At 36.9% G+C, this 23,210-nt stretch overlaps 2 protein-coding genes across 9 annotated transcripts; both read right to left on the reverse strand.

Annotated features, from left to right (window-relative positions):
• Positions 1–1,149: 1,149 nt before the first annotated feature.
• Positions 1,150–22,048, reverse strand: LOC127859894 (solute carrier family 49 member 4 homolog). Of its 3 annotated transcripts, none has more exons than XM_052397490.1 (14): positions 21,890–22,048; positions 16,523–16,710; positions 15,537–15,687; positions 14,399–14,489; positions 13,542–13,705; positions 11,035–11,092; positions 9,755–9,822; positions 9,346–9,399; positions 8,815–8,944; positions 8,123–8,231; positions 5,804–5,871; positions 5,197–5,315; positions 4,047–4,229; positions 1,150–2,984 (listed from the first exon to the last, which is right to left on the reverse strand). In XM_052397490.1, exons 2-14 carry the CDS (start codon positions 16,697–16,699, stop codon positions 2,812–2,814), a joined length of 1,545 nt encoding a protein of 514 aa, XP_052253450.1. In that variant the 5' UTR covers positions 16,700–16,710; positions 21,890–22,048; the 3' UTR covers positions 1,150–2,811. The 3 variants fall into 3 exon arrangements, with proteins under 3 accessions (XP_052253450.1, XP_052253448.1, XP_052253449.1); XM_052397488.1 differs by having other exon boundaries at positions 9,755–9,825; XM_052397489.1 differs by having other exon boundaries at positions 9,755–9,825; positions 16,523–16,717; positions 21,890–22,046.
• Positions 5,893–8,109, reverse strand: LOC127859895 (uncharacterized). Of its 6 annotated transcripts, XM_052397494.1 has the most exons (3): positions 7,034–8,109; positions 6,968–7,000; positions 5,893–6,835 (listed from the first exon to the last, which is right to left on the reverse strand). In XM_052397494.1, the coding sequence occupies exons 1-3, from the start codon at positions 7,997–7,999 to the stop codon at positions 6,530–6,532; spliced, it is 1,305 nt and encodes a 434-aa protein (XP_052253454.1). In that variant the 5' UTR covers positions 8,000–8,109; the 3' UTR covers positions 5,893–6,529. The 6 variants fall into 6 exon arrangements, with proteins under 6 accessions (XP_052253454.1, XP_052253456.1, XP_052253455.1 ...); XM_052397496.1 differs by having other exon boundaries at positions 5,893–7,000; positions 7,298–8,109; XM_052397495.1 differs by having other exon boundaries at positions 5,893–7,099; positions 7,298–8,109.
• Positions 22,049–23,210: the final 1,162 nt, after the last annotated feature.

Here is a 23,210-nt window from a genome sequence, read left to right on the forward strand (position 1 = left end):
CACTTGTTGGTGCAGCATACCTGTTGTTGTTCATTGTTTAGAAACACAAATTGAAGTAACATAAGGAAGTCGAGGACGTTTCGATGCGAAAACACGCCCCGGCTTCATAGGTTTTTGATCAACATTTTTTATCTAGGGGAAATTAACATCATATGTGCAGAATATCGAAAAATAAGCTTTGAATGAATCATGAAACCCAACGTGGTTACAAATCAGTACAAGAGAGACTGAAAGGCCCAAAGTCGCTCACCTGAGATAACAAGATATTATTGGGACAAATCTTCTGACCAAGTTTCATGAAGATCGGAAAATAAATGTGGCCTCTAGAGTGTTAACAAGGTTTTACTATAGCCATATAAGGAAAAATGCCCCGCCCCCTGGCAGCCATGTTTTTCAACCAACCGGCATCATTTTTGAACTCGTCCAAGATATTATTGGGATGAATCTTCTGACCAAGTTTCCTGAAGATTGGACAGTAAAAGTCGCCTCTAGAGTGTTAACAAGATTTTACTATAGCCATATAAGGAAAAATGCCCGGCCCCTTGGAAGCCATGTTTTTCAAGCAAACGTAACCATTTTCGAACTCATCCAAGATATTCTTGAGACCAATCTTCCGACCAAATTTCATGAAGATTGGACAATGAATGTGACCTCGAGAGTGTTAACAAGGTTTTACTATAGCCATATAAGGAAAAATGCCCCGCCCCCTGGCGGCCATGTTTTTCAACCAACCGGCATCATTTTCGAACTCGTCCAAGATATTATTGGTATGAATCTTCTGACCAAGTTTCATGAAGATCAGACAATAAATGTGGCCTCTAGAGTGTTAACAAGATTTTACTATAGAAATATATAGCCATATAAGGAAAAATGCCCCACCCCTTGGAAGCCATCTTTTTCAAGCAAACGTAACAATTTTCGAACTCATTCAAGATATCATTAAGACCAATCTTTTGACCAAATTTCATGAAGATTGGACAAAAAATGTGGCCTCTAGAGAGTTTACAAGGCAAATGTTGATGCCACACAACGCACAACGGACGACGGACAAATGGCGATCACAAAAGCTCACCATGAGCACGTTGTGCTCAGGTGAGCTAACAAAACAAAAAGAGTAAATAGAAGTAATAAATACAAACAAACACAACAACAAAAATAACTTTTTATTTTAGTGTAACATTTAACAACAGTTCCCTGCGCGGCTTCTAATATATACAGCGCCACATTAAACTCAATGTATGAATACAATATATACAGTGCTTTGATTTCATAAATAAAATATACCATATCACAATGTGCCATGTACATTATCGGTTATATTGTGATAAACGAATTTCATTTATTAAAACAATCATAAAATACATTTACCAAACTGTAATGTAAAACGTGAAACCAATAATAAAAATCAACCAATACAATAAGAGATAAAAGGCATTAAATAAGGTTAAAGATCAACTTTAAAACATTGAACGTAATTGTGGCTCTATTTGTAACACTTATACAATTAAACAGACATCAGTGCCCCCACAACACATGTTTGGACAAATCAACTACTGGTACATTTGCTTAAACTCGTCAACCCAAACTCCTCTTATAAATCATTTTTACATTAAGGTAATTCAACTGTACAAGTTTTATCGAGATCCACCCGGTGATTAAAAGAGAGTTTAAACATTTAATTTTGGGTCTGCATAATATGTAGAGGAACAAGAGCACCGCATAGCGAGTGCCAACGCTCGGCTGCGGGTGCAGTTTTGAATAAATAAAAGCTTGTCAGAAGATTTCTTTTATTAGAGGTCACAGAGACCTTGACCTTTGACCTAGTGACCCAAAAATGGGTGTGGCGTGTAGAACTCATCAAGGTGCAGCTACATATGAAGTTTCAAAGTTGTATGTGGAAGCACTTTGATTTTAGAGCCAATGTTAAGGTTTTAGCACAATGCGGACGGCGGATGAGCTGGCTATGACAATACCTCTGGTTTCCTCCAAAAACAGCCAAGCTAAAAACAGACGTGGTCATAATTTGTGAGAAATAGGTCAAAGCCAAAGTTGTATTGCTTACAGACACTTTCATACTAACGTCATTCATCTGTGAAAGTTTGTGCAATGTACATCCAGTCATTAAAGAGGAATAGAAAACACAAACTTTAGGCAAACATACATTCTACATTAGACAAGAAAAGGAGCCATTATTATGCCAAAAATCGTTGCAGCTCATATTTGTTTCCTTACAATCATATATACATTAAGATCCTAAGTTCAAAACACAAGCTTCAGGACGTACATATGAACGAACGGACGTGCTGACAAATGCAAAACTTAATTCTTAACTAGAGTGGGGCAAACAAATGTAAGTTTATTATCACAGAATGTATTGGCCTCAAGGCGATTTGTTAACATAACAAAATAACAGACATTGGTATTTTTTCTGATTCACTTGCTGAACACTCCTGTACCCAAGCAGCATTCATCAGTTTGGATCTGGGTTCAAATTTACTACATGATTACCAAGGCAATAACTTCTTATGCAAATGAACTCATCAAAACCGTCTAACCAACCATTCTTACCAAGTGCATGACACCTATAATGCATATTATGCCAAAATGTGCTTGTGTGATAAAATCAAACATCTTTGGATATTATTTTTAAACATTAAATGTAAAAGAACCATTTTTAAAACAAGAAAAATGTGCCTCATAAGATTCATATTCCACTGAGGTCACCTGTAGTTACACTGACACAGAACCAGACAGGCGCTGTGTTCTTGACGCTAATATCACCCAGACGCTTGCATTGAGAGGCGGATGCCACTAGGATGGATCCAGTTTCTCCGAGTTCTCAGACGCTTGTATATCCGCCGTAGAGGAACGGTGCTCAATGACGATGTCGAGGTCGGTGCGCGGGTAGCGTTCCGGGAACAGGAATAGGAGAGGCAACGCCACCACTGAGCTGCCGAGTAACGCCCAGTTCATCCACCCGACACCTGGGAGTAGGAGAATTATACATATTAAAACACAGGAGTAGGAGTCTGATACATATTAAAACACAGGAGTAGGAGAATTATACATATTAAAACACAGGAGTAGGAGTATGATACATATTAAAACACAGGAGTAGGAGAACGATACATATTAAAACACAGGAGTAGGAATACGATACATATTAAAACACTTTATTAACTAGTAATATATGCCTCATTCTGTAAAAACTGGGCTTGATTAATGTGCGTAAGGTATCATCAATGATTAGCCTGTGAAATTTGCACAGGCTAATCAGGGACCATACTTTCCTCTTAAACTGGATTTTTGTTTACAGGATACTTCCTTTTAACAGAAAGTCTTATAAAAACAGGTAGTGTCGTTCCTGATTAGCCTGTGTGGACTGCATTGCCCAGAATGCGGCTCACATTGTAACTTTTTGTATTTTAATTCACAACTTTGAATGGCCATAAAGAATAATGAGCAGAATGTAGCATCATATGTAGCATCACATTAGTGTAAAAAGTCTCCTTAATTAACTCATTTAAGCCTAGTGGACTTTCCCATCCTGCTAAATTGGATCAATTAATTTCCAAAATTAGGGATGTCTAGTATATGTATTTCTATATTTAGAATATTTCTTACAGAAATTCCTTTAAGCAAACAGCGCAGACCCTGATGAGATGCCACATCATGCGGCGTCTCATCTGGGTGTACGCTGTTTGCCAAGGCCTTTCTTCTAGACGCTAGGCATAAATGGGTTAAACTGCACAGAGAAGGCACTTGTTCTTACAATTCATGCAAATCATAATTAAAACAAGATCTTAGTTACAAACATGTCATACCTCTCCTAGGCTTTGTAAGCAATGTTCAATTGAATTTATTCAGGAATGTGTGGATCATGGAGGATGAACATCTATTGTTATGTTGATGACATATTTGAAGAATTTGAACATTCAATTGGGAATTTTTGGCAGTCATGTCGGAAAAAATATATACTGTTTGAAAGTGGAAAAGGGGCTGAATAATGGCTCATAATTTGACAAAAAAACAACAACACTGGGTACCTATGTTTTTGACAAGCATGACGAGCAGGAAACATGAGCCGAAGAGCTGATTGACCTGTGTCAAGATGCCACCAGAAATGCCTTCGGACACGGGGTAGCTGGCCTCCGCACAAATCTCGTAGAACAGCGGGATACTGGCGTTGATGAAGATGCCAATGAGAATACATGAGGCATACAGAGACACTGTAATGAAGGAGTACACAATACATAAGGCATACAGAGACACTGTAATGAAGGAGTACAAAGTATTTTATAAAAATGGTATGACCTGCAAATTAGAAATTTATAGATATTTTTCGTAACAACGTGAAAATTAATATAATATTTTTGTCAAATTTTCTCATGAGATTTTACTAATGTTTAGATTCTGATACACCATGGAAACATCAAGATAACATTCTTTGACCTTAAGTCTGGTCTGTCTTATTCTAACAACTGTCTTCACATTTATTAAAAGACTCTGATAAATGAAACATGTATGCAAAAATAAGATCCTACAGCTGTAGATCTACATGATTAACAAATAGATTAAATATTTATTTATATGAAGATCCTGTGATCAGCCTACATTTAAAAAATAAAATAGAGAAAGGTTAAATAGATATGTAGACCAATTATATCATGTTTGAAGAGAAAGGTTAAATAGTTATTTAGACCAATTATATCATGTTTGAGATAACAGAAATAATCCATAACAGTAAGAGATATCAGGGGCTATAGGTATTCACTTACTTCAAGCCAATTTGCTAACTTGATAATTATAATACAATAACTTCATGTAATGTCTGGACGATTCTAATACACTAACAACAAATAATGTATGGAAGATTCTAATACACTTACTACGTCTAATGTCTGGAAGATTTGATTACATTAACTATGTTACATATATAATGTATAACGTTTTAAAAATCTAATATGCTATCTACATAATTTATAATGTCTTGATGATTCTACTACACTGAGTGTAATATCTGGAAGATACTTATAAACTATCTACGTATAATGTCTGGAAGATTCTAATACACTCACTATATATAATATCTGGAAGATACTAATACACTATCTACACTCATCACCAATAATGTTTATAAGATCTAGGCTCACAATATTAATGTCTATCCAAGGGTGTGTAACCCTGGTAACGTACCCACGTCAAAGGGGATGTACTTGTTGCAGATGGCAGTAAACCAAACAACAGAAATGATGGCGCCGCTAAAGAGCAGGATGAGGAACGCCTTCATGCGCCGCATGAATATGTCGGAAAATCTGCAGAAAAACACAATAAAGGAATTGAATAATTAAAGAACATCAGTTGTGGGGTTTGTAGTTTTGTATGTTAACCGTGACATTTGTGAGTCAGTTTTGTACATGTTGAAATTTTAGTTGTTTTAAATAAAAAACAAAACAAAACCAGTTTAACTATTTTGAGTTAAAAGAGGCTGAAGCCTTTAAATTCCTAAACGTTTATTAGTCAGTCCTTGAGGGAATCAGATGGATTAATAACTGCAGTATGTTGTACATATGATTTACAATCAATCAACATGGTTCAGTTGATGACAAAGAAATTCCATACGGGCCTGTCAGAAAAAATTGACGTAAAAAGCTATCAGACATGTTTCCAATCTGTCAGAGGTATATGTTTGTTACCTGTAAATCGCTCAATTCATTGTCTGAACATGACACCCAACAAGTTACTTCTCGGTTATAGATTATTTAGATTTGTATGCCTAAAGGCCTGTTCCTGTGTGATGTACCTTGCCATGATAAAGCCAGCAATGCAGCCCGCGATGGTGTTCCAGAAGCCCATGTAGCCTGCTTGCAACTGGAACAACACGACACGTGATATATAGAGGTGTCCGCAGACATAAGTAATACATAGAAATACATGTATTTTATTCTTTCCGGTGGTTAATAGAGATATATCAGTGAAATAAAACTGGTATATAACTGTTTCAAACAGTGAAAAATATTGATATTTTTCACTGTTTTACTATGAAATGACGTCATTTTTTCGCTAAAATGACGTCATAAATCCAGTGAAATTATCCAGTTAAACTCTTTTACAATGTAAATAAACGTTGAAAAAAGCATAAAATAAAAAGAAAATTTGTTGGATTCTATGGAATATCGATTTTCATTCACTGGTGATAATAAAAAATGGATATTTCACTCGTGGCTGCGCCACTCGTGAAAATATTATTTTATATGATCACTCGTGCAATAAAATCGATATCTAATCAAATCCAACAAATATCCTCTATGTATTCTCCAGCCAACGCAGTTGAATATTGACGGCTTAACAGTAAATAATTGTAAACAAAAGAGCATGTGGGTTCATGTTTGTCAGTAAACGCAAACTAGTCTTTTTACAGAATTTGTAAAAAAGTTCTTACTGCTATTTTTTTTTAGAAACCCCATTTCTTTACTGTCAACGCAAGTATATTACATAACTCAAATCACATAGGTCATAATAAGGTATATTAGAATAGCATTTGCGTATGATGCCAAAGGCAATGTGTGATATCCAGGGCTATTAAGTGACTCACCTGTGTGATATCCACGGCTATCAAGTGACTCACCTGTGTGATCACTGTGATGTCAAGGGCTATCAAGTTACTCGACTGTGTGATGTCAAGGGCTATCAAGTGACTCACCTGTGTGATATCCAGGGCTATCAAGTGACTCACCTGTGTGATATCCAGGGCTATCAAGTAACTCACCTGTGTGATATCTGGGGCTATCAAGTGACTCACCTGCATGATATCAAGGGCTATCAAGTAACTCACCTGTGTGATATCCAGGACTATCAAGTGACTCACCTGCATGATATCAAGGGCTATCAAGTAACTCACCTGTGTGATATCCAGGGCTATCAAGTGACTCACCTGTGTGATATCCAGGGCTATCAAGTAACTCACCTGTGTGATATCCAGGGCTATCAAGTGACTCACCTGTGTGATATACAGGGCTATCAAGTGACTCACCTGTGTGATATCCAGGGCTATCAAGTAACTCACCTGTGTGATATCCAGGGCTATCAAGTGACTCACCTGTGTGATATCCAGGGCTATCAAGTAACTCACCTGTGTGATATTCAGGGCTATCAAGTAACTCACCTGTGTGATATACAGGGCTATCAAGTGACTCACCTGCGTGATATTCAGGACTATCAAGTGACTTACCTGCGTGATATCCAGGGCTATCAAGTGACTCATCTGTGTGATATACAGGGCTATCAAGTGACTCACCTGTGTGATATCCAGGGCTATCAAGTAACTCACCTGTGTGATATCCAGGGCTATCAAGTAACTCACCTGTGTGATATACAGGGCTATCAAGTGACTCACCTGCGTGATATTCAGGACTATCAAGTGACTCACCTGCGTGATATCCAGGGCTATCAAGTGACTCACCTGTGTGATATACAGGGCTATCAAGTGACTCACCTGTGTGATATCCAGGGCTATCAAGTAACTCACCTGTGTGATATCCAGGGCTATCAAGTAACTCACCTGTGTGATATCCAGGGCTATCAAGTGACTCACCTGTGTGATATCCAGGGCTATCAAGTAACTCACCTGTGTGATATACAGGGCTATCAAGTGCCTCACCTGCGTGATATTCAGGACTTTCAAGTGACTCACCTGCGAAATATCCAGGGCTATCAAGTGACTCACCTGTGTGATATACAGGGCTATCAAGTGACTCACCTGTGTGATATCCAGGTCTATCAAGTGACTCACCTGTGTGATATACAGGGCTATCAAGTGACTCACCTGTGTGATATCCAGGGCTATCAAGTAACTCACCTGTGTGATATCCAGGGCTATCAAGTAACTCACCTGTGTGATATCCAGGGCTATCAAGTGACTCACCTGTGTGATATCCAGGGTTTTCAAGTGCCTCACCTGCTTGATATCCAGGGCTATCAAGTGACACACCTGCGTCATATTCAGGACTATCAAGTGACTCACCTGCGTGATATCCAGGGCTATCAAGTGACTCACCTGTGTGATATCCAGGGATATCAAGTGACTCACCTGTGTGATATCCAAGGCTATCAAGTGACTCACCTGCGTGATACCTAAGGGTTTGAGGTTCACGTCAAGCACAGTGGCCCAGACTCCTAGCACGCCCGAGGAGATCGACCCGGCCACCACCACCAGCCAGAACGCATGGTTCCTGTACAGAGATATCATGGCAGTTAGATAAAAAGCAGAGTGAATGACCAACCAACACATAACACCAGACAGATAAATGAGTTGTTGCTTATAATGATGAGTGATGTTTCACAAGTGTCATTAACACTGTTTGCAGGATCAGAGAATATACAGTTTTAGTTAAAGAGTGAACAAGAGCTGTCTCCATAGGATGACATATGCCCCAGATAAACGCTTTGATAGAAATTATGAGCATTTTTCTAAACCTAAACGCACTTTTCGAAACCTAAACGAAGACCCTAAGTTCAAGGTCAAGGTCAAAATTTGTTTAAGTATGAAAAAGCCTTGTCCACATACACATGCATACCAAATATGAACGTTACATCTGAAGCGACAAAAGTTATGAGCATTTTTCGAAACCTTAACGCAAAGTGTGACGGGACAGACAGACGGACGGAAGGACAGTGCGATCCCTATATGCCCTTCTTCGGGGCATAAAAATTAGTTTTAAGTGTTGGTTTATACATTTGATATAGAGAGGGTTTTATTTACATGACTGTTATGCATGGTAGTTTTGATGTAGCAGCAGATGAATAGTTTATTACCTAAAAATGCTCTTAATACCCTGTGTCCACTGGGTGCGAGCGATGGCGGCTGTGGGACTCGGGGGTTTGGGAGGCTTATTAGGGAAATATATGAGCGCCAGCAGCACGAATAGCAGACCCCCTGCAGCATCTGTAAACATGAAAATGGAGTATTTTATTGAACAACAAGAGAATGTGTTTGTCAGAAACACAATGCCCCCTATTGCGCCACTTTGAAGCAATATATTTGACCTTTGACCTTGAAGGATGATTTTGACCTTTCACCACTCAAAATATGCAGCTCCATGAGATACACATGCATTCCAAATATCAAGTTGCTATCTTCAATAATGCAAAAGTATTGGAAAACTTTAATCAAGGTTTAAGTTTTGGGAAACACACATTGAATGAATGAATGACAGACAGACAGGCCAAAAACAATATGACCCCGATAAGAGGTCACAAATAGCAAATTTTCTATGCAGCAAATGGAAATAAATTTTGAAACATGAAATGGAAAATGTAGGGTACTAGACATTTACGTGTACTTACGAAGGTACATCAAATAACGAATTTCTGTCACAAGATGCTCCTTGTTGATTAAAACTGAAAGGGAACAGGAAAAGATATAATCAATACATAATTAAAGGGAAAAAGATATAATCGAGAGAATTATATTTGTTATATGCATTCTCATGATATGTACCACAATTTTTTTAGTGTACATAGCGCATGCATCTGTAACAATATCTTGTATGCTACTAAATGCAAATTGAATATTCTTTTAATACTAAAACTGAAATATTGTCCATTCTTTTCAAATAACTTGTTTAAATTAAAACAGTTTACTTTAGTTGCTTCAATGATCAATGTCAATTAGGTTATTATAACATAAACGTTTGTAAAATTATTTAAAATGAGCATTACCCAAAACCAAACCAAGTAAAAGGTCAATATTTACCTTTGTTTATGCAGTTGGTTTCATTATGCTCCCATATATGGCCATAGTGGTGAACATGTGACCACGTACTGCTGAATAAAATATGGAATATTATTTGCAAATGCTTTAAGAGCGATAAGCTGACAAGGTTCTATAGCAGTAATAAAACAAGCAAATTCGTTGAATTGATATCCCCCGCCATTATACTTCTTGACACAAAAGTTTTCTGGACGGATGGACAACGTGCATCATCCTCTTATCCATATATATACTCATACCACGTTTCAATGAAGCACTTCCAAGATATGGCTCCGGACACACACAAAAAGCATTTTTTCAAAGTACAAAGGGCCATAACTCTGTTAGTATCCGATGGTGTACAATGCCATTTTGCGTGCATCATCCTCTTATCCACATATATACTCATACCAAGTTTCAATGAAATCCGCCAAAGCACTTCTAAGATATGACTCCGGACAAAAAAGTGCCGAACGAAGGGACGGAAAGAAGGACGGACAGACAACGCCAAAACAATATTCCTCTGCCTATGGCGGGGGATAAAAACTTATTCAGAGTAAATATGTGTCGTGTTCTGAGAAAACTGGGCATAATGCATGTGCACTTTACGCACATGCATTATGCCCAGCTTTCTCAGAACGCAGCTCAAATATACTTAGGAATAAAACTTTAACTTGAGATTATTTCCGATTTTATACACATTTTGTCATTCAGCAAATATGGGAAAGTTTTTACAAATCCATTTCATGTCAATGAACATTACATATACAGTAAAAACTCTTTAATGCTACCACTGGAGGATCTGAGTAGTATTATGGACGCAGGGCAGAATACTAGTATGAACATGACTGTGATTTCTGAAGATTTAATGAAAATAATAAATACTTTTTTTATAAAGAAATTGTCAGATTTTCTTTAAAATGTTTAATACTGAATAATTTATTACCAATTGAAACAAGACTATTGCCAAGCAATATATGTCCCCTACCGGCTCAACCATTGTCAGATTAATTTTTAAATATTTGTTACCATAGCAACCAGAATTTTTGATGTAGGAACAAAATGAAATGACATGCATAATGTCCATATTGCCATCTATCGATGTTTAAAGTTTCATGAAAAAATATGAAGAACTTTTAAAGTTATCGCAGGATCCAGAAAAGTGTGACAAACAGTCGCACAGACAAACAGACAGACACACAGAGCGCATACCATACGTCCCCTCCGATGAAACTGGTAGGGGACAATCATAATACCATGGTTTTAAAGCAATTGACTCCTACCTGTTATTAATATTTGTATCATTGCACGCATATTTTGGACTCGGAACGATCAACGGCCCTGAAAGAGGTCAGTATGTTTATTGTTAAGTCAACAACACAACAACATTTTTATAATCTCCATTAACAGCGTTCTGGAAAAACAATATACATGTGCTTAAAGTGTTGCACAGGCTAATCAGGGACGACAGTTTCCTATTTAATGGAATTATTTGTTCATATGAAATCGCTTTTACATGAAAATCCAGTTTCGGCGGAAAGTGTCATCCCTGATAGGCCTGTGTAGACTGCACAGGCTAATCTGGTTAAGTGGAAACCCTCTAAACCGGATTCTCTCTATACCGGAATCCTCTCTTAACCGGACAAATTGTCCAGTCCCATTTTTCCCCCTATAAAACCATGCGTAAAATATCTCCTCAAGACCGGAATCCCCTCAATTCCGAATACCGATCATTCTTTGGATCAAAATTGGGTCATTCCATACGAAATTGTACCTCTCTTAACCGCTCAGGGCCGGTTTATTGCACCTTAGACCTAGTGTCAAAAAGTTGTGAATAGCGGATTAAAGACGCGTGAAATTAATAAAAGTGGTAAAAAATTGCAAACTGTAAACATTGCAAAACAATTTAAAGATGATTGTCCTGTGACGCACATGTACATATCGATCAATGGAAGTGATAAAACTGATTATAATTACTGATAACAAACAAAGAGTTCTTTAGTGTGTTTTGTTTTTGATGTAGGAAGCCGTGCTAAATTTTAATTATCGCAATGCTATTCAATTTTGTGTATTTTATTACAATTGCTAATTTAGTGTCATATAAAATGGTGATTTGCAGAGTTAATAAAGCAGTTGCATTAAGATATTCATTTAGATTTTCAAATTGGTAATTAAGTTAACTAAGACTAAAAATGTCCGAACCTCCTTCTAAGCAAATGCGCGTGGCATTGTCTCTTCAACTTTCAAGACAAAATCAAATTGCTTAAAGAGTCAGAGATGTTCCCTAAACCTACACTAAAGATGCTGTCAGAGAAATATGGGGTAGGAAAATCGACGATCTGGGATATCGTGCGAGGAAAGTAAATTCATCTAACAAATGAATACATGTATAAAATAGTTTGTTTTTCAGGGTGCACTGTTTGATTTATATTGCGACTGATATTGCTGATATATGTAAATAAACTATTCAAATTTGCTGAAAGTGTTTTTTCCACATTAGGCTATGTAATTAACTTCCTGAAAGTAAAATAGTCAATGTCCCCTCTAAACCGGAATCCTCTCTAAAACGGAATTTCCTGTCAGTCCTGTGATTGTCCGGTTTAGAGGGGTTCCACTGTACATCACTTTACGCACATGCATTATGCCAAATTTTCTCAGCTCTCCAGGAACTAAAGCTATCTTGTTAATTATAAGCTAATAAATCAACAAACTGTGGTCATTCAGACAATTTTCATACACCAAACAAGATGCATTTGTGAAATACAATGTCCCCCTATATGACGTTTGACCTTGAAGGATGACCTTGACCTTGACCCTTCACCACTCAAAATGTGCAGCTCCATGAGATACACATGTATTTCAAATATAAAATTGCTAGCTTCAATATTGCTGAAGTGACATTACATGAGCAATTTTGACCCATATATTTGACCTTGAAGGATGACCTCGACCTTGACCTTTCACCACTCAAAATGTGCAGCTCCATGAGATACATATGCTTGCCAAATATCAAGTTGCTATCTTCAATATTGCAAAAGAATTCATAAAATAAGCGATTTGGGCCACATATATTTGACCTCTGACCTTGAAGGATGACCTTGACCTTTCACCACTCAAAATGTGCAGCTCCATGAGATACAAATGCATGCCCAATATCAAGTTGCTATCTTCAAGATTGCAAAAGTATTCATAAAATAAGCTATTTGGGCCACATATATTTGACCTCTGACCTTGAAGGATGACCTTGACCATTCACCACTCAAAATGTGCAGCTCCATGAGATACACATGCATGCCAAATATCAAGTTGCTATCTTCAATATTGCAAAAGTATTCATAAAATGAGCGATTTTGGCCACACATATTAGACCTCTGACCTTGAAGGATGACCTTGACCTGTCACCACTCAAAATGTGCAGCTCCATGAGATACACATGCATGCCAAATATCAAGTTGCTATATTCAATATAGCAAAAGTTATTGCAAAATGTTAAAGTTGGCGCAAACAGACCAACCAACCAACAGACAGGGCAAAAACAATATGTGCCCCACTACTATAGTGGGGGACATAAAAAACACATACCTCTAAAGTTACATTTAATTCTGCCAAGCGCTTCAGAACGATTTGTATATATTTGAAAGAGGAAAATTCATGTATAATTTTGTTTAAATATGCCTGCAAGTTCAGGAGGAGAACCACGGATGATCACAGAATCCCAAAAGCTAACATTAAGGACTACAGTAAAAGTACGTACATGTTAATATAACCAAAAACATTGCAATAAGATTACCGAGAAGGAAAGACAGTGAGACACCCAGGAAATTTGAAAGGGAGGCTATGGAAGTGGCGGTGGCCCGCTGGTCCGATGGAAACCACACAGATGACACTTTTGCTGGCGCTGCGAAGCCTATAGTACCACCGACACCGAGAATGATAGCACCAGCATTCGCTGTCCTGAAATAGGGAAACATAGTCAGTTTGCTTATTGCTAGGACTACAAAAGCAGATGTTTGACCAAAAGGTTATTGACGAGTGAACAATGCGATGAAATAGATCTGGTTTGATCAATTCTGAAAAGGTTAATTTAAAAAGAATGTTGGTAAGCAAAAACAATTACGGTCGGATCAAATTTATTTTTTCCGTGCCGTTTTACCCATTACAGTAATTGTAGATCTATTTTATGCTGAAAGGTTTTTCATTAATATGTCTTTGTTTTCTAAATTTCATTGCATTCACGTTTTTTTTTGCTAACTACTGTATGTATGTTCAAAAGTAATGATGATCGTAAAAGTCTTGTTCTGGGAAAATTGGTAAAATTGCATGTGGGTAAAGTTTCGTCCCAGATAAGCCTGTGCAGTCTGCACAGGCTTATCAAAGATGACACTTTTCACCAAAACTGGATTTTTGTTTAGAAGAGAATTCCTTTAGATAAATACCATAAAAGCGGAAAGTATCATCCTTGATAAGCCTGTGCAGACTGCCTGGGGTAATCTGAGATGACACAGTCATAAGTACCTGTTTTCCAAGCTTCTCTGAACATTTGGAGGAATCAGTGATTAATTTGATATTTGATAGTGTTTATTTGTATGCAACGAGTTTAAAGTAGGTCATTCCTTTCAACAACCCCATTCTGTGGTTGGTTCGTACCAGGTCATGACCCCAGGCTCCATGGAAACACAGCGCACAGCAAACCCGACAAAGTTGAGAAGCCCACAAATCAGCACCGTGAACCGGATACCTGCAATAGGTATGCAACGATACAGCGATGATCTGATTACCATTAGCCCATAAGCCGATGTGTAAAAAAGGGCAATTAAAAAAAAGTACATCAATAACTGCAGAGACAAGGTTTAAAATCTAGCATTTAATTGGTAAAAAAATAAATGTTACATTCATTATGTTAAGAGTGTCAAAACATTTCCCCCGCCCATACCTATCATTTTGATTAACACACCGGTCAGATACAAGATGCTCTCCAAATGTCGGGAGTTCTGTTGTGCACACCCACCCTTCACTCCCACGAGGTAACATGCACACCCACCTTTCATGTACATGTATACGAGGTAACATGCCCACCCACCTTTCATGTCTACCAGGTAACATGCCCACCCACCTTTCATGTCTACCAGGAAACATGCCCACCCACCTTTCATGTCTACCAGGTAACATGCCCACCAACCTTTCATGTCTACCAGGTAACATGCCCACCCACCTTTCATGTCTACCAGGTAACATGCCCACCCACCTTTCATGTCTACCAGGTAGGTAGGTACATAACATGCCCACCAACCTTTCACGTCAACCAGGTAACATGCCCACCCACCTTTCACGTCTACCAGGTAACATGCCCATCCACCTTTCATATCTACAAGGTAACATGCCCACCCACCTTTCACCTCTATGAGGTAACATGCCCACCCACCTTTCACCTCTATGAGGTAACATGCCCACCCACCTTTCACCTCTATGAGGTAACATGCCCACCCACCCTTCACGTCTACGAGGTAACATGCCCACCAACCTTTCACATCTACGAGGTAACAAGCCCACCCACCTTTCACCTCTACAAGGTAACATGCCCACCAACCTTTCATCTCTATGAGGTAACATGCCCACCCACCCTTCATGTCTACGAGGTAACAAGCCAACCCATCTTTCATGTCTACAAGGTAATATTCCCACCCACCTTTCACTTCTATGAGATAACATGCCCGGCCACCCTTCACATCTACGAGGTTACAAGCCAACCCACCTTTCACGTCTACAAGGTAAAATTCCCACCCACCTTTCACGTCTATGAGGTAACAGAAGGGCAGCACAGTGAGGATGAATGCGATGTTGGCGTAGTTGACTAGCTGGCCAATGTCGCTGTCAGACCACTGGAACGTCACTTCTGCAGACTCTGTGATGGGCCCCCATGTGTTCCAGCCAACAGACTGGCGGCGGAAATATAGAAAGATTATATTAACCAGAAGAAGTAGATGCTACTTATTTCCAGTAATGTTCCTCTTTTGTGCTCAATGACCTCCAAATTCAGGGACATTTTAAATGTCCACTTATATTCCAAAATGGGAATTCAATTGTCTTAAAATTTTAAAATACTTTAAAGGTCATCAAAACCATTGCTTTTTATTTTATCAAACAAGTAATCATGTCAGAAATGAAAGGGTTGCAATTTCATTCACGATAGGTGTTTTTTAATCTCAATTAATCTTCTTGAACAGAAACCAAAAGAAAATGGCTATATGCAGATCAGCCTGGGAGCAACTCTGTAAAGGTTTTATGCTGTTTGCTGCTCATCAGTGCATTATGGTTTGAAATGAAGCCTTTATAACTTTAATCTAGTAAGATAGGTCTTAACCCTTACCCCCATAAGAAGCGAAGTGAAAATGGCTTTTGCAACCAGCATAAAACCAGAACAGCCTGGGAGTAACTCGAAGTCTGTTCAGGTTTTATGCTGTTTGCTGCCTTAAGTATTTAAGGGTTAGAAATGAAGCCTTTATCACTTTAATCTAGTAAGAAAGGTCTTATATTTAATTTGATTTTCTAAGGGACTACAATGTTTCAAAGTGAATATTTGAGTGATTAAGTGTAAACATCGGGTTCAATCCCCACCGAGGGAGCGTTCTTTAGATCTCCCCCATAGACACCAAGTACTGGTTCTAGGCCCAGGAAACGGACTCAAAAGGGTTTATACAAGCCTTAGGCTTTCGATGCAATCAAGCTAAAACAAATAGGTTTAAAGTAAAAGAATCCGCTTAGCCGTTCAACCTGAATAAAACTGCCGTAGCTGAAGAGTATGATGATGTACCATCTGCACCTGTAGACCCCTGTAATGGTGTCCAGGCTGTCTGGCAGCAGGGTCTCTGTGTCGGGCACAAGTAGGTCATTGTCCTTGAACTCGCCGCTCACAAGTAGGGGCTGACGCTCCTCCTTCTTCTCTTCCATTGGGGCCGCTCCTACAAACTTTAACCCATTTATGCCTAATGGACTCTCCCATCCTTCTAAATTGAATCAATTTATTTCCAAAATTAGGGATGTCTAGTATATTTATTTCTATATTTAGAAAATTTCTAACAGAAATTCCTTTAAGCAAACAGCGCAGACCCTGATCTCAGACGCTGCAATATGCGGCGTCTCATCTGGGTCTACGCTGTTTGCTAAGGCCTTTTTCCTTGACGCTAGGCTTAAATGGGTTAACATGAGCCTTGTTCTGGGAAAACAGGGTTTAATGCACATGTGTTAAATGTAATCCCAGATTAGCATGTGCAGTCAGCACAGCCTGATCAATGACGACATATTCCATCTTTATGGAATTTATGAAAAATATCTATTATCAATGAAAATGTTGTTTGGACAGAAAAAGTCGTCCATGATTTGAATGTGAAGCCTGCATATGCTAATATTGATCAACACTTCAAGCACATGCTGCGATGCATAAAGCAGTTTTTCCAGAACGAGGTTCAAAAGGTCCTTCACAACAGAAATGAATTTTAATAATGCCATAAAATGGTTTTGTGTGTTATCTTACAACACATGACTCCATTCACTCAATAAATGTATGTGCACAGCTGCAGTGTATTGTGCAAAATAAACCATACAGGGCTGACTTTGTTCACAAAATTTATGACAAATATACTTGCTTTGAATGATTTTCTCATATTCAATGGTCAAACTACATATTTTATTTCATAGTTGTTGCATCACAGTTGCAAACCGACTGTGAAGGATCTGGTGGAGTCGGTCAAGGGCTGACAAGGGCTGTCCCAGGAGACAAAATATGCCAATATTTGCTAACAAAAAATTATCAAAGCGGCAGGTAAAATGCAAGATTCCAGAGCTTACTGTCCGTTAACTTTTGCTTTCAAAGGTTTTAACCCTCTTGCAGTTTTCAGACATACATGTAATTGATCATTTTCGTCAACATTCGTAACTATCTTCAATTTATACAACTCCAACATCCTTGCATTCAGAGAATGACTCGAAAAGTAAAACTTTGGCCGTCAGCTGATGAGACAGTGTGGGACAATGACAATGAGTGTCCTCTCATTACATCGTTGATGTTCCATTCAATAGTTCACTGTCAAAGTATTTGCTGATCATGTAAAATAGAGCACATTTATATAGATGTTAGTAATTTATAAAAACTAAAAAGGAGCTATTAAAAATAATCACAGATTCACATTTTTTTTAAATTTTGCTTAGGTAACATTTTAAAGAAAATTTATTACAGAAATATACATTTCAAAAGTGACAGTACAAAATACTTTTCGTGTCCTTAGTTCTGTGTTCATATTAAACAAAATGTTGCTGTTTTCTGTTTATAAATAAAGACCTCTCAACTTGCTTTATTGATAGTAGTTAACAATCGTTTTGTTGAAAACTTTGTTGATGTAGTTTGATTTGGGATTTTAAATGTATTGGGAAGATATATCAACACACTGACTGGCTGACTGACTGCATGCAAAAGATCTCCTGGTTTTGACTAAAATATGAAAGAAATTAATTACCTTGTTCATTCAAAAGATTTGTAAAGAATAGAAAATAGAAAGTTAAAACTAAAGAAGAAGCTTGTACATGTTTGTTAGCTGTGTGAATAAAAGGAATATAAAAAAGGATAATATATAAAAAGGAACATTGTATTTTTGCCCATTTATCAGTTAAACACAATGATAGCTAGCACATGCCTTATTGAGGTCAGTGAAATTTACATCTGGCCTGTAAATTGTAACAGTGTCATGTCCATGCTGTATTTGTATCCAGGTATAATACATATGCAAGCATTATTTGGATCTTATGAAAAGGCTATGTTTCATCTTACCACACAATAATACGCACTCTATAATATGCTATTTTGTAAACCCATATGCATGCGGTATTAACTGAATGCCACGGGTTAATCCAAACCAGTTTCAACTTTGGACTAAGCCAATATATTGTCCGGTAGTGAATTTTTAATAAGAGCAGTTTGAACTGCCTTTTAAAGTTGAAAGTAAACCCTCTTGAACTGTTGGAAAATATCTTTTTTATGTTATTTTAAAATACAGTCAGTCAACCGGTTTAGAATCACCCGGCAAAAAACTTTAATTCCTTTGACCACAATATTTTCTTTCGGGATTTAGTGTCAATGTGAGAAGATGTTAAATAAAGGGTAAAATTTATTTTGTATGATTACAGGTTAGGCCAGACTGCATAGGCAGTTTTTTGTCAAAAATAGCCAATTAAAGTTCACCAATCGGAAAATTATTAAAAATCATTCAACATACAGAATTAGTATATCAAAACATTGTCATGGCATTGTTTTCAATCAGCAAAAAGTTTATTTGAAAATAATAAAGCCTTCTATATCCATATGCACATTTCAAAACATACCTAATTCAATCAGTATAACTTTTTGCTTCATTTATCCCCCATGTAAGCATAATACAAAAGCTTTCTTGCTAAAACTTTGTTAATTTATTCCTTTACCTTATGTATATCTTAGACAGTTATCATTTTGTTTTTTGGGGGGCATTATGGAAAATTAAATACAAATTAATTGGGACTGCTAATTATCCGGAACTGGTTGACAAATTGTAGCACAATGTTTGGTAAAATTACTTTCCCGACAAGCTGTCTTGACCATGACCTTTGAGGTAAGGGCAGGGCATCCAAAATGGCTTATTTTTGTGACAATTTATATCAAAATCCATCAATAAATCGAAACTATCAATTATTGTTAATGGCAAAGTTATAGCTGAGAAAGTTATTTTGAAGCTGTTTTAAATCCAAATTTGACCTTTGCCCTCAAAATTCCGCCTTAGCCTAGCTGAAATAATTCGCGTTCAGAATAAATCAGAACTTGGCCAAGAGTCTGCCAAAACAAAAATCATCAAAATACTATATAGCGGCAATTTATATTGACTAGCCTTAGCCCTACAGGAAGGTAGAAAGTTGTATCAAGCAACACAAAGGATTGTGATTGTTTATATTTTAACATCCATCCATGTATGGTAAAGGACAGGTTATCACTGAAACGGGAATTATCCAGCTGTTCATAAGGCAGGGTTGGCACCAATCGACCGCCCCTGGTTTTAACCGGCGGTTTTTACCGGTTAAAACCGCCCCGGTCAATACTCCCAAAGTGGTCAATACTGGTCGATTGAACTTTACCCCCAATTTTGATTAATATTTCATTAATTAAACAATATTGATAATATAAATTAAACAGACATGTTGCCAATAATGTCTTAAGCTATTAAAACCCACTATTTAATACCTGTTCATGCAATTTGAAGGCCAATCTCTCAAAATTTTGCAAATGAGTCAAGTTGGTCAATTGGATTTTGCTGGTCGATTGAATTTTTTTTTCAATTCTAACGAATTATGAATGCTCAGAAAATTCTGTGCTTGATTCAACAAGAACCTGTCAATTACTGTGTATTAGTTGTTCCTCATGCCCCACTGTCTCCACAGTCTTTCACAGTCTTCAAACCTATACAGGTTAGGGCACCCCCAACTGATAATAGGGCCTTACATGGCACCTTTGACACAACCCTTACTTGTCATGTATTCTTGCCTAGATTTCTTTAACAAAATAGTGAAACAATATTTTATTTTACCATTGATATAAAAAAAAACTTAATAAGAAATAATTATTAAAAGAAAGAAATAATTGAAAAGAAGAGTCTAGAGTAGACCCACAATTGGTAAACATTATTTGTTGCCAAAATCAAGAACTTTCATTGCTTATTCATTTCAAGAAAACCCTCTTAATATAGAAAGGAGACAGGTTAGAAGTTACTATTAAATAAATAACATTAATAGCAAGTTATCTCATTTTGTTTGAGTGAAATGCAATAGCCTAAGGGCAGATTTGCTTCATTGTCACTATCAGAGACATACCAGTGCATGCATTTTATTACCAATTAAGGCTTAGGGGCCAGATCATTTATGACCCTAGAAACCACAAGAGTTCTGTTTGTCCATCAGCTTATCAAATAGATTTATCAATAGATCAGTGAAATACTATGGTAACTACAATAGTAATAATACTTCAGTAACAGATGTGATACACTTAGATAAAGATATTGCCTTAGTTCTTTTGTATTTGAGACCGTTTCCATAAATAATAAAGAAGTACACATGTATTTTTTACAGCTTTAAAGCTTTTTTTACAATAGATTACTCAAAAAAAGTTTATCAATTACAGAATAATGATTGATTTAATATAGAATAGCTTAAATTCTTCCTTTGTCATGTTAAATGCTACAATTTTCAATCGACCAGTATTGACCAATAATGACCAGTTTTAACCGGGTATTGACCGCCGGCCCGGTCAATACTCAATTGACCGGTCAATATGCCAACCCTGTCATAAGGACAAATATAATATATGACCTATCTATCTATATATACTGCTAGTCGCCAACAATTAGCATTACAAGCAGGTTTGACCTTTGACAAAGTTTCATAATATTGACATTTGCTATTTTGAAGAACTTTATTGATACTAATATTAGTTTTAATTTTGTCTAAACAAAAATAATCATATATTGTTTTAAATTGCATTACAGCACAGAATATATTAACTATATATCATATAGGTCTTTATTTTATTGTTTAAGACTGTTCACTATATTGAATTATTAATTTTGTATTGAACGTACAGTGTATTAACAATGAAGAGCTTTTGTTACGTTGGTGTAGATCGTTATTTCAGTGCTCCAGCTAGGCCTAAATGGAAGGGCACCCCGTCCTGCCCTTCCAGAGCCCCGCCCTGCCCTTCTGAGGTCACACCCTGCCTATTAATTTATTTAATTAAAAATGTTTTTTAGACATATTTTAATTTATAAATCTCATATTACATTGTTATTAATTAATTCCTGATTATGACATTTTATTTGCATGGTTTAATAATAATGGAGATAATATATTCTTACAATTATTAATAATGATTACTGATGACAAAATGACAATGCAGAACTTTGCACATCGCACATGTACATGCAGGTCATACAATGTACATGTAATTGTTACGTCAAGCGTTAAAATGTTAAAAAAAATACAGTACATGTACACACTGAAGCAATAAAATGAATGCTACATATATGACTCATATTGTAAGAAAATGGCAAAACTAATATGAAATAAATTTACCTTATTCACAAAGAATCACACAAGCATTTTCAGTCGTTATGAAATTTTAATTAACCGCGTTTTAAATCCTTTAATTGACGCCTCCTTTAGGTCTACATTGTCATTGTTGTGTTTTCCATTATCACGTGACTTAAAGTAATTCACGTTGTAAACGTTACAGGGAGCGCCACTCTTAACTGTTGTTAATAGTTAATACATAGGTTAACCCCCCTGGCGAGTTGGGTATCATTTTGGTCAGATTCATTTCAAAGCATTCATCAATGACTGTGTACGGTATAATGAGAACATTTTGTTATTCTGTTATAATTGAAGGCTTTCTTCAGTGGTTTGTTCTATTTTATAGAACATAGACTGAGGGACATATTGTTTTTGCCCTGTCTGTTGGTTTGTTTGTTTGCGTCAAACTTTAAAGGGATCTTTTCACGGTTTGGTAAATTGACAAAATTGAAAAAAGTTGTTTCAGATTCGCAAAGTTTCGTTTTAGTTATGATATTTGTGAGGAAACAGTATTAGTGGACATTTACCATAGTCCAATATAGCCATTATAAGTATCTTTTGACGATTTGAAGACCTAAAAATTATAAAGCGTTGCAACGCGAAACGATTGAATAATTTGGAGAGTTCTGTTGCTGTCGTTTAAATTTAAGAAACTACGAAGATTGCTTATCTAATGTAGAAAATACTTAAATTGTGAATAACCGATGGAATAGCCGAGAGGGTTGATGCGTTTTTACCCCAGACTAACTCCGGGGGTCACTGGTTCGAGCCCTGGTACCGGCTACTTTTTTTTCCTTTTTTAAATTTTATTCTTGATTTTTTACTGGAGCTTTTAAGATTCAATGTTTACATTTATCAATATAAAGCATTTAATGACAAACTTCAAAATATGCCAAAATCTGTGAAAAGGCCCCTTTAAATGGATCTTTTCACGGTTTGGTAAATTTAAAGACCTATAGGTCTTTGGTAAATTGACAAAATTGAAAAAAGTTGTTTCAGATTCGCAAATTTTCGTTTTAGTTATTACATTTGTGAGGAAACAGTATTACTGAACATTTACCATAGTCCAATAAAGCCATTATATGTATCTTTTGACGATTTGAAAACCTAAAAATTATAAAGCGTTGCAACGCGAAACGATTGAAAAATTTGGAGAGTTTATTGTCGTTTAAATTTACAAAACTACGAAGATTGCTTATATCAGGTGTAAAATGCTTGAACTGTGTATTCTCGGCGGAATAGCCGAGAGGACTAATGCGGTTTTATCTTCAGACTTACTCCAGGACTCCGGGGGTCACTGGTTCGTGCCCTGAAACCGGCTACT

This window comes from Dreissena polymorpha, chromosome 15, assembly GCF_020536995.1.
Source record: "Dreissena polymorpha isolate Duluth1 chromosome 15, UMN_Dpol_1.0, whole genome shotgun sequence".
NCBI classification, from domain to species: domain Eukaryota; kingdom Metazoa; phylum Mollusca; class Bivalvia; order Myida; family Dreissenidae; genus Dreissena; species Dreissena polymorpha.

Excerpts from the sequence above, each read along its gene's own strand:
- LOC127859894 (XM_052397488.1), bottom strand. The coding sequence starts at position 16,699 with ATGGAAGAGAAGAAGGAGGAGCGTCAGCCCCTACTTGTGAGCGGCGAG. Across the intron at positions 5,872-8,122 it reads AACCCTTAGGTATCACGCAG|TTGCAAGCAGGCTACATGGG; the intron begins GTGAGTCACTTG and ends GTGTTGTTCCAG. Across the intron at positions 2,985-4,046 it reads CATGCTTGTCAAAAACATAG|GTGTCGGGTGGATGAACTGG; the intron begins GTACCCAGTGTT and ends TCCTACTCCCAG.
- LOC127859895 (XM_052397491.1), bottom strand. The coding sequence starts at position 7,999 with ATGACGCAGGTGTGTCACTTGATAGCCCTGGATATCAAGCAGGTGAGG. Across the intron at positions 7,001-7,033 it reads TAGCCCTGGATATCACACAG|GTGAGTCACTTGATAGCCCT; the intron begins GTGAGTCACTTG and ends TATATCACACAG.